At 37.9% G+C, this 16,477-nt stretch overlaps 1 protein-coding gene across 3 annotated transcripts in view; it reads right to left on the reverse strand.

The window, feature by feature from the left end:
- LOC111027839 (puratrophin-1-like) overlaps positions 1 to 16,477 on the reverse strand; it is a 172,268-nt gene that overhangs the window by 70,616 nt on the left and 85,175 nt on the right. For all 3 annotated transcript variants that reach the window (XR_002603853.1, XM_022306293.1, XM_022306294.1), the window contains one exon: positions 6,154 to 6,688. Coding sequence is in view for 2 of the 3 variants with exons in the window: in XM_022306293.1 (XP_022161985.1) it covers positions 6,154 to 6,688 (535 nt within the window). In the remaining variant the exon portion in view is untranslated. The remainder of the gene's footprint in view (positions 1 to 6,153; positions 6,689 to 16,477) is intronic.

Below are 16,477 nucleotides of genomic sequence, written 5' to 3' on the forward strand. Positions count from 1 at the left end.
GACAGTTAAAATTAATTGAACAGTATAATATGTAATATACAATAATATACAGGCAAATCTGTTGTGTTGTGTTATTTTACCTTTCATTATTTCAGATAGAAACAGTATTTAGATGTTAAATCCGATAATAATTAATACTGACCAATATTTAGACCCACGCGTTTCACTTAATAAACTAACTAAAATATAATGTACATGAAACATGGACCGTCATTGTTTTTTAAAATGTGTACAGCCTTATTATTGGAATTGTTTCTGACCACGTGTTTAAACACAAATGCTGTTCATTGACCCTAAAACAATTATTGCCATCTAAAACTCTTTGCGCGTGTATAATATTGTTGGTCGTTATGCACGATATAATATATATTATATGTATGTACTTTTACTAAACAAATACATTTACATTTACTCCGCGTCATCGTTTTTGGTGCAAAAGGGAAAAAAATATTTTGATTATTTGGCGGCAAAGAGAAAATGTTAATCTTAGCGGAATGGCGCGTATTATTATTACGGCCAGTGTGCGTGTTTTGCGCCGATCGAGGCGGGCTATACATATTTTAACTATAGGTTAAAACCGATCGTTATACATATTATATATAATATCCAAACGGACTACTATATACGATTTTATCAGTGCATTTTTATCGATTGGTCCAAACGTCTTCTCCTCGTTATTTTCAATATCTATAATATTCGCTTTCAAACCGGGGTAAAAAAAAACAACTCAATTTCAATTAAAATAATCTAATGGGATATTCGTGAAAGCATATATTATTTTAATATATATATATATAATCCAAGACACTATGATAATTATATTGGATGACAACCGCTTTGGACAGTATTTTTCGAAAGACCGTGTGATTTGAATACTATGGAGACATTTTGTTTTACATCACACGGCTGACTGCGGCTTTCCGACTCGGTAAGAAAAATAACAATAATAATAATAAACTGTTTTTAAAGGAAAACTATTTGCTCGTCGTCGAGAACACAACAGACCGTTTCCAGACACGACTATATATTATACTCTGCAGGAAACACTACGACAAGCGTCTTCTCTGTATAATATAATATTGTGTTGTTAACAAACAAGAAATAGGCACTTCGAAAATCATAACTGTATCACACATAACAATAATATTAAATACTATACGGTATCGCCGTATCGGTATGTGAAGAACGTCGTAATATAGAAGATAATGCCATAACACAGAACTCTGGTATAGGTTGACTTTTCAAAACTATTGCTTTTCTAATCGAAAGCCTGTCGCGTAAAGCAGTTTTGTCTTGGAATCAGCAGAATACCATCTTAAGGGCAGGGTTGAAAGTCAGATAATATTGTTCATAGATATAAAACAATGCAGAATATAATATAATATAAGTACAACGGTATATGTATACATACCAAATTCGATCGTATCTTTAACGAGTTATCGGATGGATAGGTTTAAAATGGTTTATACGTATATATGTATAATATACGATAAAGCCCCATTAAAAAATAATGAATCAGTATAATTATACGTAAAATATAAAATCAATATTATTTATTACTATTGTTTGTTGTTTCTACTGCGACACGGGCTTTTAATTTTACGTACCCGAATTATAAATAATATAATTTATCACGTGAATAACAGTTTTAGCTAAGTAAAATACCTACAAAATTTTTTTTTAATTCGTCCTCCTCTCTCACTTGAAATCGAAAACTCTATTCACCTAACCCCGAAACTATTTGTATTGTAACATAATGCTTTTCGTCTCGACATTTGAATGGTTTGAAGTCATTGATCAATGGTGGCGGCGACTCTGCATTAGAGTCGATCGCGGTATAATATTTATATCCACATATATTATTACCTAATATACAATACATCATCGACTAGCCACACACGAGCCCGCACTACTGCGCTACAGGCCATACAGCCGAAGATTTCCATATATTTTTTATTAACGGGCGAACCGCTCGCGCCATGACAGATAGGTCGACGACGGTGGCGACGACTACGTCTATAATACGTGAACTTGGCCGCACGCGCATTATATAGTCAATGAACTTGTTTTGCCGGCTGTTTTCCGGTCGGTCGCGATACGAGTAAAATAAAACACGTACAAAATACTATACACAATACACATAATAATAATATGTCATATGCATAATACATATATACAAGACAGCGACGGCGGCGGCCACAACTCCGCAGTCGTCGTCGTGCAGCGGTTTCCTTTCTTCGGCTTTACGACCAAAACTATACGATAGTCGTATTAATTTCGAACCGGAATAACAATCAAGTCCCCTTATGCTCATTAACATGCTGTTTTAGGCGCATTTATTATTATTATTATTATTATTATTATTATTATTATCGTCATCGCCGCCGCCGCCGCCATGCCACAGCCGTTTTCCACGCACATCAACCGTTACACACTACTCATATCATATAATATACTCCACTTCGTCTCATCTTTTATGACACGACGACATGAGGGTACCCCGTCACAGAACACGTTAAAAAAAAAATAAAAATAAAAAACGTAAACGAAACTTGTGCGTGCTTAGATAGTTTTTTGTTTTTGCTTAACGAGCGCAAACGATGACTGACGACAACGACTGCAGTGTGCGGACGAGTACCTACTGCAGCTGCAGCGATATTATTATTTATTATTATTACGACGGATCCTCTGAACAAAAGAACCAAATATATTAAAAGCTCTGGAAAATTATACTGTTATGATATACATATGTCAATGTGTGTGTGTGTATCGTCTTATGACTGAGTTAAAACCATATTAATGAGGTCAAGTTACTCGAGGCAACAGCTCTATAGTGTGAAATGTGAATATTATGTGTGTGTATGATACGATATAATATGGTATAATAATGTTGTGCATATTTTAGATTATTATTGTGTGTTTATTATACGAATTATAAACTAATTATTCGTCGTGTACTTGTGCACACTCAACTGCTGCACTGTCGTTGGCATAATTAGCCAATTTAATCGTCAAACATTTCATAGTAAATATTACGTTATCAAGGACAAATGTTTTAATTTTTTTTTTATAAATAAAAATTATGAAATGCTAACACACACACTTGTTGGTCGAATATAGTAAATTAGATAATTCACAATAAATTAATTTAGATGACAGAATTATATTATTTGATAGAATCATTTTTTTTTGGCGTGGGAACAAGTAATGCGACAGGGAATTTATTAAAACAAATTCCATTGAAACATTACTTTTGAAATACCATACGCATTCTCATAAAATATTTGGTTTTCTGACTGATAGTTCGATTAATACGAGTGGGAGCAGGCGACTGCAGTGGGAAGAAACAGCACTGCATCAGTGTGTATATACAACGGGTTTTACATTATTTAAAATATAATCATTGCATGGTATAACGAACATGTATTCTCGTCTGAGGCTTAGATGTACAAAACCTTTTTGAAACCATAACCGTTTGACACACGCACACATCTCATTATCGTACCACACACAAACTAAACAATTTATGAGTATACTTATTATATTTTCAATTTTCAAATAATCAACCGTGGAAAAAAAACCCGAAGCACAATGCCACGGGTCAATATCCATAATGCATAATAATAAAAAATGTACAATAATAACATAAATAATAGAACCCTCTAACAACACGACACAAATTGCAGCATGCGGCAATCCCGGATAGTCTGTCCCAACTATATAATTCTGTGTGATTTACTGGAATTGATTTCCCGGTATGGATTTTTCTAGTCTGTTCTATTTCGTTGTTTATACATAGAATATGCAGGTATATGTATAAAAACTTCAATGTCGGAATGATAGTGTTTGAAATGAGAAAATGCCTAATGCGCCGAGAATTACCTTAAAAACTTTCCCCTGCCGATTAGACTGTAGTCTGTAAGCCAACGACCATATTATTATTATATATGGTCGGCATACGTTTATATATAGGTGTACAATGAGTGCCGCCAATACGTAAGTAAAAGTGAATTCGCTCGCATTTTATATGATGTGTATCACACTATCATGTAAATGTCACAAACGATATAAGCTCATCTCGTCGATGGCGAGAAAACAACAGAAGAGAATACTGAAATCTGATGGCATGAATAAATTATTCGATGTAATCATTATGCAGGTTAGGTTACCTATGTGTTTGAAGATGATAATAAAACAAATATCACCCATAGATTTTATGGCAAAATAGATTGTGGTTATAGGGATACTGCAGTTAGGGGTAATAACAGCGTCTTATCGTACATAAAGCAGTGGATTGACCCATACAAAATCATGTAACACACACGTGCACAACAAACTCCATACTCGACGAAAAGTGAAACGACTATCACGGTCACCGCCGCCGACAATTCGTTTGAAATGTATGTGTCATACGCGAGTTCTCAGCCACTCCTTAGCCCCCACTTGTAAGTTGTAGTATTATAACATAGTGCAGGGTGATTCACCAATCATACCCACCCACCCTTGTTTCCTTTAACAATGCAGCTATTCGAAATTTGATTTTTGAATTTTTGTAACAGGTATACTCAAACTAAAACCCCATTTTCTTACTTTGAATTATCTAGCAGATAATTTTTTGAAAGTATTCGAAAATATGGTCTTTAAGTAGTATATTTAAAAATTCCGAAACACAGATTTTGAATAGCTACATTATTAAAGGAAAATGGCGCTGGACATGCTTGACGAATAACCCTAATATAATGTTTATAAATTATATATTATGCGTACCTACCGGCTGTATCGCACAATAACGTATTTATGAAATGTCTAAAAACCCAGGCCGCCGTATTATGTACAAAAATCGAAGCCTGTATGACGCACGATACGTGTGCTGTTTAGGTATACCTATACCTGTGTCTATGGCCTGTGTCGACGACCGTCGTCGTCTTCTCCACACAGCAAAGCCGAATAATATTATTATATAATAGACGTGCGTTGTAGAACTCGTCGTGACAATCGTCATGGTCCCCGTCGTCGTCGCGTCTCCCCGACCATCTCGTAATTAGTCACACGCGCGATATAATACACGACAGGGACAATATTACAATTATTGTTATTTTGTATACACCGCTGCACTATACACGGATAGTCGGCACTTGTAGGCTGGTATTGTGTACAGCCACGGCGCACGCGAGGTGGGAATTATTGGTTGTCTAAACAATTTCAAATGTAGTAGGGGAAAAAAAACGAAATGCCTTTCGGCGACGGTAACGTGAACCCCACAATGACAAAATATACATTATACACGATAATATTATGTAGCCGATGATATCATGGACCGACTGAGATCTCGTCCGCTTATCTCTGCTGAGCGGTAAGTACGTGACAATAACGTTTATGCGTATAGACGGGTGGTTAGCGGCGGAGTGGAGTGGAGACAACAGAGTTTGAATAGTTCGTATTATTATTATTGCTATCGGAGGAGTCCGAAAAAAAGCCCAACCCTGGCAAAAGTAAACCACCTAAGAGATTACCTATTGGATATAACTGCGCCTAAACAAACCAAGCAAAACTCCTATCTATATATTTTCGTGTTTAGTCCAAAACAATAAATAATTTTAAACAAAAAATTCGTAGTGATATATATCGGTAAATATTTAACAAAATAACTACCCTTACGCCCTCTCACGACATTTGTATCATATCAGCTTAAATACAAAAGAAAAATTATTAAACAATGAACTAGAAAGCCCGAAAGCCCATAAGCTGCTTTCTACAACACTAATAATAGCTATCGTCAGTTTTAAATCATATAATCATTGTCGGACGCATCGCGTGTATTCTAAGTAAAAAAATAATAATAATAGTAATAATTCGTATCGAATACCTATAATGATAATACAGCTAGAGCATACTATAGGATTAAGGGCAACAAAAATAAATACATGTGATAAAATACAAATAATAAAATATATTATAGTACGTTTGAAGGGGGAAAATAAACAGCCGTCCGCAGATTAGATATTATTATTAGTTATAACATGGAAACTCAAAAAATTTCATTCGGTACCGTACCTATTATGAATTCTTTTTTTTTTTTTTTTGATCCAAACGACTCGAAAACTTTTCGGAAAACGAAAATAAAAAAAGTAAAAATTGTGGCCTGAAACTCACCTTCGTTGTCGACCGCCAGATCGGATCTGTCTTGGGTCATCGAGTCCTCAGGGTCGGAGTCGATGTGTGGTATAGAGTTGTCAGTGTCGTCGTACACGCTGCCGCCGTTGTTTTGCTGCTGCTGCTGCTGTAGGGCCTTTGTGCGGTCGTCGTTGTCAGCGACAAAGGTCTGCTGCGGACGTCGTGTCGGCGACTGGCACGTCCGGTCTTGGCATCCGTAGCACGGGTACGGTATCCGGTCGAGCGGCACCCTGTGGACCGACCTGTCGACCACGGCCACCAGGTGTTTGAGCGTGGCGCTCAGCTGTTGCAGGTCACCGGCCAGCATGGCCGCGGTATCGGTGGACAGTCGGCTCCGGAGCCGGGCGCCCGCGCCCACCCAGTTCACCGTCAGTCCGGCACTGGCCACGTCCAGCGACAGGTACGCGTCAGACGGCGGTGCGCCGCCTGAGCAGCAACCGATCGGCGCCACCAGATGAGTTAGCACGCCACGTCGACCGTGGCTGAGAGGCCACCCTGCCCAAGCATCGCAACACTGCAACAACGGAAATAAAAAACTCAATTAGAAAAATACAAAATTACATACGATTACATTGAATGTTAATGTACACACATCGAAGTGTTCTGATCTCCCTAACCTAATCTAAATCTTAATATTGTGTGTTCATAACTAATGCATATTATAGTATAATTAATAATCTAATTTTATTTTTATATATTTATTGAAAGCGAATACATATGACCTATAATCACATGCAATATGGATTAAATTACAATGGTTGTAATAGTTAATTCACCCCAATAAGCTATGCTTGTAGCGGGATAAATGAGTTATCAACCTACATATACCTACATTTCTAGGAATACATTTAAAATGCAGATTAATTAAAGTTCTTTGGGCCTTTGCAAGCTATGTTGGACTGTTTATTACCTACCTATATTGCCTCATGAATTTGGGCGTGGGTGAAAAGTTTCAAATTTCCACAAAGATCAGTCGCCGGAAACCGCGATCCTGTACATGCAGGAAACTGTGGAACACGATAACGCATGTAATATGCTATTCATACCGTCGTGAAATAATGTAAACTTTTGATGCAGCTGCAGCGGTATACACATTAAGTAGCAACGAGCGGCGAATACGGTATACGGTAGCTAATACGCACTATAAGGCCGACCCCACGAAACGCGGAGGCAAAATGGCGGTGCCCCGTGAAAATGATTTATTTTTAGGTTTTCTTTGGAGTTCGATCTACGACGACGGACCCCCGTGCGACACACGTGCGCGAAAAAGGTCAATATTTACATTGAAGTGGCATCATGTGGGTCGTGAACGTAAACACACGATACTTAAAAACAATACTCCGCATCGGAAACATCGACCTCGTTGCTTATTTTATATTATACATGTATATGCTAACACTGCCTCCAGCACCACCACCACGGATGACACTGCAGACTTCTCTTACAGCTGCTATATTATTATAATCTAGGAGCGCTGTACAAGTCTTCTCACACGGACAACCACAATAATACCAATATTATTATAATTTACACTTTAATGCTACAGAATAGAGGTACCTAATACCGCGGAGTGATTTTCATTTCCGGTGTAAGTAACGTATTTTTTTTCGAGCCGAGCGTTTATTGACTATAAAATTGGCGAAAAAAGAAAACTATTATTATGGCCGATTGCCGATAATTCGTCGTTAATAGCAAATCTCAGGTTTTCACGTTTTTATTTTACTCGTACGAGTAAAAATTTCAACATTCATAGTATTATTTTTTACGTTCCAAAGTAATTTTGGCTTACATAATTTATTATTTTGATTGCGTGTCTGTTTACCTTTCATCGCATACATTAGTATAATATTATACCAAATCGAGTGTTTTTTTATACTTAGGTACGCACGATCGTTAAATGACACGAATCGTTCAAAAAAACGAGGAAAAAATCTCAAATCGACTCGAAGAATAAAAAACATTATCGGAGTTCAACACTATACCACTGCAGGTGTATGCTCCCCGAATTTCTCTGTGATATATTACTGCTGGGCCTCTTCCGGTCGGGGTTCGTCACTCGTTCGAGGCGTACAATATAATGCTCGTCGTACCTACGCGTATAAAAATAAAACTGAATTTATTTTTAAGCTGCAGACTGATGCAGAGCCTGACGGATCGTCCTAACCGTAAGACGTCTAGGACATGTCTTGCGTATAAATTAATATAATGTGTACACATAAATACGTCGGCGCGTAACCACGATCCGTGGATTAAAAAAAAAAAAAAAAAAAAAACAGTTAGTCGTTGAATTGAATCATTAAAATATAATATGTACCTACTCGGTTTCGTACTCGGCGGGTTGTACGTACATATAACACGATCAAATATAATGTAAACCGGTGTAGGTCGAGCAAAATTACGGTCGTATACTACGCCGCCGACGCCGCCATACTTTGCACGGGATCCTATCGGAATTAATTTTCCCGACACTGCACAACGCTATATTATAATATATAGTTGAACGAGTGTAATCGTCGAAACTCATTACACACACATTGGTGGGGGGGGGGGGGGAGAAGCCAGAAGAACCGTATCTGTGCCTGTTTGCTCAGACGATGAGGACCGCGATGTTTTCCGGCCAAAACAACAATCCGACAGGCACCTATATAATATATGTATATATATATATATGTTATACTATTGCTGCAGCGTTCATGGTCGACTTGCGAGTCCCCGGTAGCTCGGCGGCCTATATATAATATATTTCGGACCACAATATAATAATAAATACATGACTATTTGGTCGGCGCGGGTAGAAGTAAAACAAAAATAAAAAAAAAATGCACACAGACGCCGCGCACCACCCCAGGAAGCAATAACAATCGACCAATTTAACAGTTCAACGACCACGGACGGCGGCGCGGCTAGGGGCTTCCCGGCAACACGAATTAAAGTCGCCGGAAAACCGAAAACAGTATAATAATAATAATAATAATAATAACAATATATTATGATACATACGCAGTTATTAATTCGTTCGACAGTCTAAAACAAAGCGAGTACGCCGCCACCACCATGCACTGCACAGGGCAGATTGTGTACAATATATATATATATATATATATATAACCGTGTTGGGAGGGAGAGAGAGACGTTTATTATAATTTATAGTCGATGCCAAGTGATGCGGAATTTACGACGCGAAAACAGCGGAGGGTTTTTCGAGAGAAAAAATGCCAAACGAAAATTGTATTTCGTACCGGACGAGTACACGCCGCCGCTTTATTGTTATTAATACTTATTATCGTACTCGTCGGTTTTCCGCCGCCGCCGCACCCTGCGCGTATCTGTGGAAGGCGTATTATGCGCCTGGCGCGTCCTGACCGTATCGCACGACGACAACAACAATAATAATAATAATAATAATAATATTAATAGCGCAACGGCGGCAAAGTAGAATCGTAAAAAAAAAAACACGTTGTTTGGGTTATGCGAACGCGGCGTCGACGTGCCCACCGTGTACAATTCGGATTTGCATACGCGTGTATAATATGTCCGGGTTATACAGCACATGTGTGTACAGCGTTATTTCAATAAAATGTATGGTGTATTGTATATATGAGGAGGTACGAGCGTAACAAAAACGGAAGAAATTTGCACGAGCGCGAATAAAAACCACGTCGGTATGATGATATTATGCGCGAATAAAAGAATATGTATTAATTATTAGGTATAGGTACCTAGGCATATGAAGGTATACGCGAGACAATTCGCCAATCATGCTGGCCCTTTTTTTCTTCAAAAACGTAGTTTTCCAAAATCTGGTTTTCGAGGTTTTTAAATATTTATCTTAATTGAAGACCGTATTTTCAAATTTTTGGAGAATAATTCCGTTCTACGTAAATAGTGTGCAGGGGATCGATACAAAATTTTATTTTTCATATGAGAAACGTTTTTTCGACTCTAAATTATTTAGAGGATAATTTCGTGGAAAATGTTGACGTGTCAAAATCAAAATTTGAACGAGTTCCTAGTTTTTAAGTTATTTAATTTTGTTCATCAAGGATAATAAAGGCCCATTATGTACTTGCGTGCAGAAGATATGGGGGCCATATGGTGCCTTAAAAATGTTAGTACCTAATTATCAATTATTATTGCAGGTCCGCCAACTCTATAAAAGTATCTATTTTATTATACTTTCGTAAATCCATTCCTAAGGTTTGTTATTAAAATTCAGGCAGTGCTTGGTGAACCGTCCTGTATAACGAAGATAATATATTATTATACGAGATAATATGTGCGTATATACAATATATATGCCTTCAATCAGAGAAGTTCGGAGGGGATTAAAGGTCGCTGTAATGTGTTATCGTGCGATTATAAAATGCCACGTGCGCTGTCCGGTGCCGAGGAAGGAAACAGTTTAAATTTAATAAAACCAAAAGGGTTACGACATGCGGCGGAGGCGGAGGGGCTATGCAGTGTCTGTGTACAGCTTCGCGATGTACCATTAATCGTCGTCAATTATTCGAAATCCGACGCATACCACAGCATTCGAAAAACGATTACACTTTATCAACAATAAAGAGTCTGGTCGACGATAATGTTTACGGGACGTTTTTACTGCAGTTTTTAGTCGTTCGAACATAATAATAATATATTAACGTATGTTATAATAATTTATACGTAATCAACGAGTAAAGATTTTCAAAATGGAACTCTCGTATCAACGCATATTTTTAAATAGTATATATTAAAGCAAATCCCATTAAAAGACGTCTTGAAAAATTACAACTTTGCAGTAAGCTGTTATTTAAGATTTTAAATGTATTTATATATATATGACACGAGATTTTACTAACCTAGCTGTGTGGATCGTAATATAATATAATGACAACGAATAATATTATAAAAATATAATAAGTCAATATTCTAAGGACTAAGACACGAAATCACCCAACGAGTATACCTAATCCTACCAAAAGACATAAAAATAAAATCGTTATACATTTTACGAATTAAAATCAAAATGGACATCTGTCATAGGTACACCACCGGTACGCGTTGTATTCCTGCAACTTAAATCGTGTAAGATCATTCTCGAAATTCTTAATACAATTTTTTTTTTCATTATTATTATTAATAAAAATATCCGCGACGACATAGGCCATTGGGAAACACTTTATACTACATTTATATTTTATAGGTACATATAATTATATATTATTTATTTTTGTTTATATTATTTTAAAATAATAATAATAATAAGTCCGATCTGCAGGTCTCAAGGTAGATATCCACTGTGTTGTGCGTGTATATGAGCGACCAGACGGCGCCAGCGAAAAACATATTTGGTTATTATATTATTATCATCATCGTCATCATCATTATCGCCTCGACGACGAGGGTGACCGAAAACCATCGTCCTGCAGGGTTCTGGACCCCGACTGCGGGTCTGTGCGAGATGACCATAAATGATAAGGATTTTCGCATCGTTATCATTGGCGCGATCGACTGTATACCGGTTAGGTTAGGACGGTTATAGGTTATCAGCTGTCTGTCGGCGTGCTGCGGACTCGCCGCTTTTGTTTTTTATTGCTCGAATAATTTCGCCGATCGACGATAATTACATATCATAATCGAACGCGAAAACGTTCATACATTATAATACGATATTGTGTATAGCGACGTCGGAAAACCGCAAAAAAGTACCAATGATTTATTACGATATAATATTATATTATGTTCGACCACCGTGAAGCGATGACCGCGGTGTGGGCGGAGATCACGAGCCCATTAGTGTTAAAGAAGTCCCAATTTTTGTTTATACGTAGATTTAACCTCGACATTGATAAATATATAATATTAATGCTTGTTACCTAAATTGGGGTAATAATAACAACTATTCATATACCTAATGGAAATGGATATTAAAATAATATTAGATATGTATGACCAACTGAGAGTTCAAATTTATTATGATAAAATAAATTAATGTATAGAACAGCTGGCAAGTGAATCCTTGCAGGTAGGTATATACATTATAATATATTATTATTATATAATACGAATTTTTATGTATACTTTATTCGACACAGTCACCCATTTTATGTCCGAAATCCGAATCGCCACTGGTCATCGATTTCGACGTGTCCATATCAGCATAATATGATATGCACATTTATAATGAGAATAACAATATTATTATATATTGCAGCGTACGCACGCGTATTTTTAGCTGTCGGTCGTGGACGGCTCTCTCGAGGGCAGTGTGCGATGATCGACCGGCATTATAAAAATGTAATATATTATATATGATAACATAAATATGGTGTGGTATGGTGTGCATCGGCACGAAAGAGTTGGGCACTTACCGCACTGCAGACGCTCATCTATATAGTCGGATACGATTTATTACATCAATAAAACGAGGCGCAATAACCTAACGTCGATACATAACGACATTGCGCGCCGGGCGAAGGACCGTTTTCCGCGATGGAATTATTCTGACACAGGCACACGTTAGAGCCGCATATCGATTTTATAATGTTCATCCGTCTCTATCTCTGTCTGTGTCTCCGTCCATCACTCTCTCCCTCGATTCTTCTCTCACTCTTTACTGTCTTACTATACATGTATGTGTACAAATGTATTATAACTTCCATCGACTAGCAACAAACTTGGGGCCACTTGTAGCTCCTGCACGTGCACTCGTATACTATTGGCGAAGAACACCCATTATTTATAAAAAAAAAAAAAAACTATTAATGTTAATTAAAATATCTTTTACGCGATTGCAAGTCGTTACATTATAACATATGAATAAGAATTATATTTTTAATTTTACTATCGTCATCGTTGTTTTTTTTATTTCCTTACATTTGTATTGATTAATTCTTATCCCGAAGCAAACTATTTATCGGATCAATTTAATACGTATAAAGATTACATGCAAATTGTACAATGCATACAAATTGTTAAAGAGTACTAAAGTATTAAAATATTTATAACTTATAATATATTGCAACTAATTAACTATTCATCTGAACTTTAATTGTTATATAATATGCTGAAAAATATATATGTACTTTGGAGTATGGAATTTCAAATATATGTCGTCATTAAAAAAAGTTTGTATCTGTTCTTGATAACGATAAAAAACAACAAGGGATATAATTTTTTTCAAACATGTTGTTTTAGAACGACTCTAAGATATGGAGGAAAAAATATAATAATAATAGTTTTTGAATTAATAATAACGAGTGCTTGTGTTAAATGACAATCTTGGTATGTGTGAGTGATACATACTGCAGTGACGTAAATTTGAGAAAGGGTCGGGATCGAGAGATTGGATTTTATTCATTACAGTCAGAACTGTACAACTAATAAATATGAGAAATTATGTTTTGCTATGATTATTGAAAAGCATGCAGTACATGCACAAATAAGGATCCCACGGTTTGGCCGTTACCTACAGTGTTCATGTCAGTAAACAAGCGTTTTCTTTTTGAAAAATAAACGGTCACACGAGCGTTATAATAATGTATAGGAATGTGAGTGCGTGTGTGTTCAATTTTTGAGACCGACGTCGATGCGATTTCGATTAGATCAATACTGTATTATAGTAGTATATTGTATTATTGTGCAACAATAATGGTTTACGGTTCCATATAAGTATTAAGCATGTATAATTACCATAAGGTTATACCTATACATTGTACACACACATAATATTATTATTCGTTATTTGTACATAATATTATAGTAATATATACACGGCACAGTAAAGGGCACTCGATTTTGTGTTTGTATTTATTTGTAACGTGACGTGAAACGGCGATGGGTAAAATTCAATCGGCACGTTTTCACGAAATCGCTGAGACCAAACAAACGCATAACTGTCGATACACATAACATTATGTACGCCCTCGACATTGCCGATTCTAACCTTGATCGGAGCTTTGAACACTCGTTATTATGCGACTTCAAAAGACGTACGTGTGGCGTGTCTGTGCGTCTGGCGAACCGTAACGGACGGTGTGCCCATAACGAAGCTTATCTCGAACTCGAATACGTCGATTTATCCATAGATAATAAAGATATGGATAGGACATATTGGTCTTATCAGCGGTCTTCGAGGGGAACAATTGAGGCCAAATAAAGTATACCTATATTGAGTATCGACTATCAATATAAAGGAGCCTCAATTGCCTTCCCCTCCGGGAACGCGGCCTCAAATGTATTTAACATAGGCGTGGCCTATCCATATCTTTATTATCTATGGATTTATCATACGCTGTTATCACCGCGAGCTTATATATATATACAGCTAAAATGTTGTACGCCGTGTTATCAACGTCGGACACGTCTCCGTATTATTGCGATATACTCGGCCGTTGTCCGGTTCGTTCGTTCGCGTATTGTAATGTGCGTTCATTCATACCTATACTTTGAGTCATATTTTTATTCCGCGTAACTGTTTACGTCATTAAATGATCGAATAAGCGCATGCGGCCGGCGCGCGCGCACACACACACACACGCCGGACGACGACCACCACCGCAGCGGCGGCGTACCGTTATCCGTGTTTTTTAAATTACAGATTACTATTGTGTGTGTGCGTGTGCGTGTGTGTGTGCGTGTGTGTGTGTGTGTGTGTGTGTGTGTGTGTGTGTGTGTGTGTGTGTGTGCCAGCCATGGTTTATTGACATTGGATCTCCTTAAATGTAGATCAATTGGATTCGGAACGGGTTTCACTACGTGGTACAGCTCTCGTCTCGTTTAATTGTACGTGAAATTCGCTATAAGCCAAAAATTTTCGGAGGTCGAGACATAATATTTCCCCGACGATATCGTTCTGGGGATCGAGAATTCGTAATCCATATATACATACAGACGTGTATAACGTGTATAATAATAATGGGAAACGGCAGATCATCGGTACAACTACGACTGACTCCGCGGTAAACCGTTTTCACAAGTCAACCCTTTTTTTTTTTTTACTCATACCGCACATACCGGTTTTCTAATGCACCGTTTGAACTCGTGCCGGTTCCTCCCGACCGGTCTCTGCCGTCGCTGTCCGATTTTCATAAAAATTTTCCCAGGTGCACATCAAAACAAATATATAATAATCAAACATCGTATAATAACAACATCAGCACGGCGCACACCGGGCCCGGTAACGGTACACACACACACACACACACACACACACACGCACACACAAAAACACGCGGCTCGAGTCAACCACATACCGCGTACATAATCCTGTGGGTTAATTCAATTATTGAACATTATGCACGATTAGGACCGTGGGCGTGGGAGTGCTGCTTCAGCTGCTGTGGGTGCGTGCCCTCGGCCGAAACAATCGGCGCTGACCGGTAGCCGGCTGCGCGCGCGTAAATTACATAGGCGCGTTGAATAATACAAATTATTTTTATCATTATTATTAAATTCGTGAAAAAATTATAATAACGATTATTATGTAACGATACTCGGACGACCGGCGGTGGCCGGGCAACGCGCGGCGTGAATAATATAAATACAACACATGACACGATAACGTAATATAATAATGTATTACCGTATTTATAATATATCATTACGATATTATATACGTTACGTCGAGGAGTGCGTGCAGCCGGACGACTCGTGCAATCTGACGGACGTGCGAAACGGAAATGTGCTCGTGTGACCGCCGGGACACGCGGCGGAAAAATGTGCGAAAAATTTGAATTTCAATCGGGAGAGAAATCGCAATCGCCGCAGCTGTCGGGAGACCGCGAACACGGCAACGCGTCTATGTTTACACACATATAATATTATTACTAGTATTGTTATTATTATTATTATTATTATTATTATCATATGCTCGTACGTATATATTTGGTTGTATATTATTATAGTTTGACGCGATCACGTTCGTTTTACATATTATTATTGTGCGCATACGTATACTGTACGGTATACACACTCGGCACGTATCGATGGTATACATATTACAGTACCAGCAGGTATACCGGCCAGATATCTACAGTTTACATACACTCGGACGGCGTTATCGATGGCTTTCACACGCTGCTGCAGCGAGACGCGCATAGGTATAATATCGCGTTTAGGGATCGAATTTGTACACGTCGTACGTCCATAATATTATGTGTGAGGGAAGATAGGAGGAATGGAGAGAACCGAAAGCTTTCTAACTCCTTCGTCAACATCACGCGCCGATCGCGCAAACTGCGCACACACGTCGCGCACCGTCGCGGCGTGTCGATCATCCGACGGCGGAAACTGTCGTGCGGGGCGGCATCCACACGATCTA

This window comes from Myzus persicae, unplaced genomic scaffold (genome assembly GCF_001856785.1).
Source record: "Myzus persicae strain clone G006 unplaced genomic scaffold, MPER_G0061.0, whole genome shotgun sequence".
Classification (NCBI taxonomy): Eukaryota; Metazoa; Arthropoda; class Insecta; order Hemiptera; family Aphididae; genus Myzus; species Myzus persicae.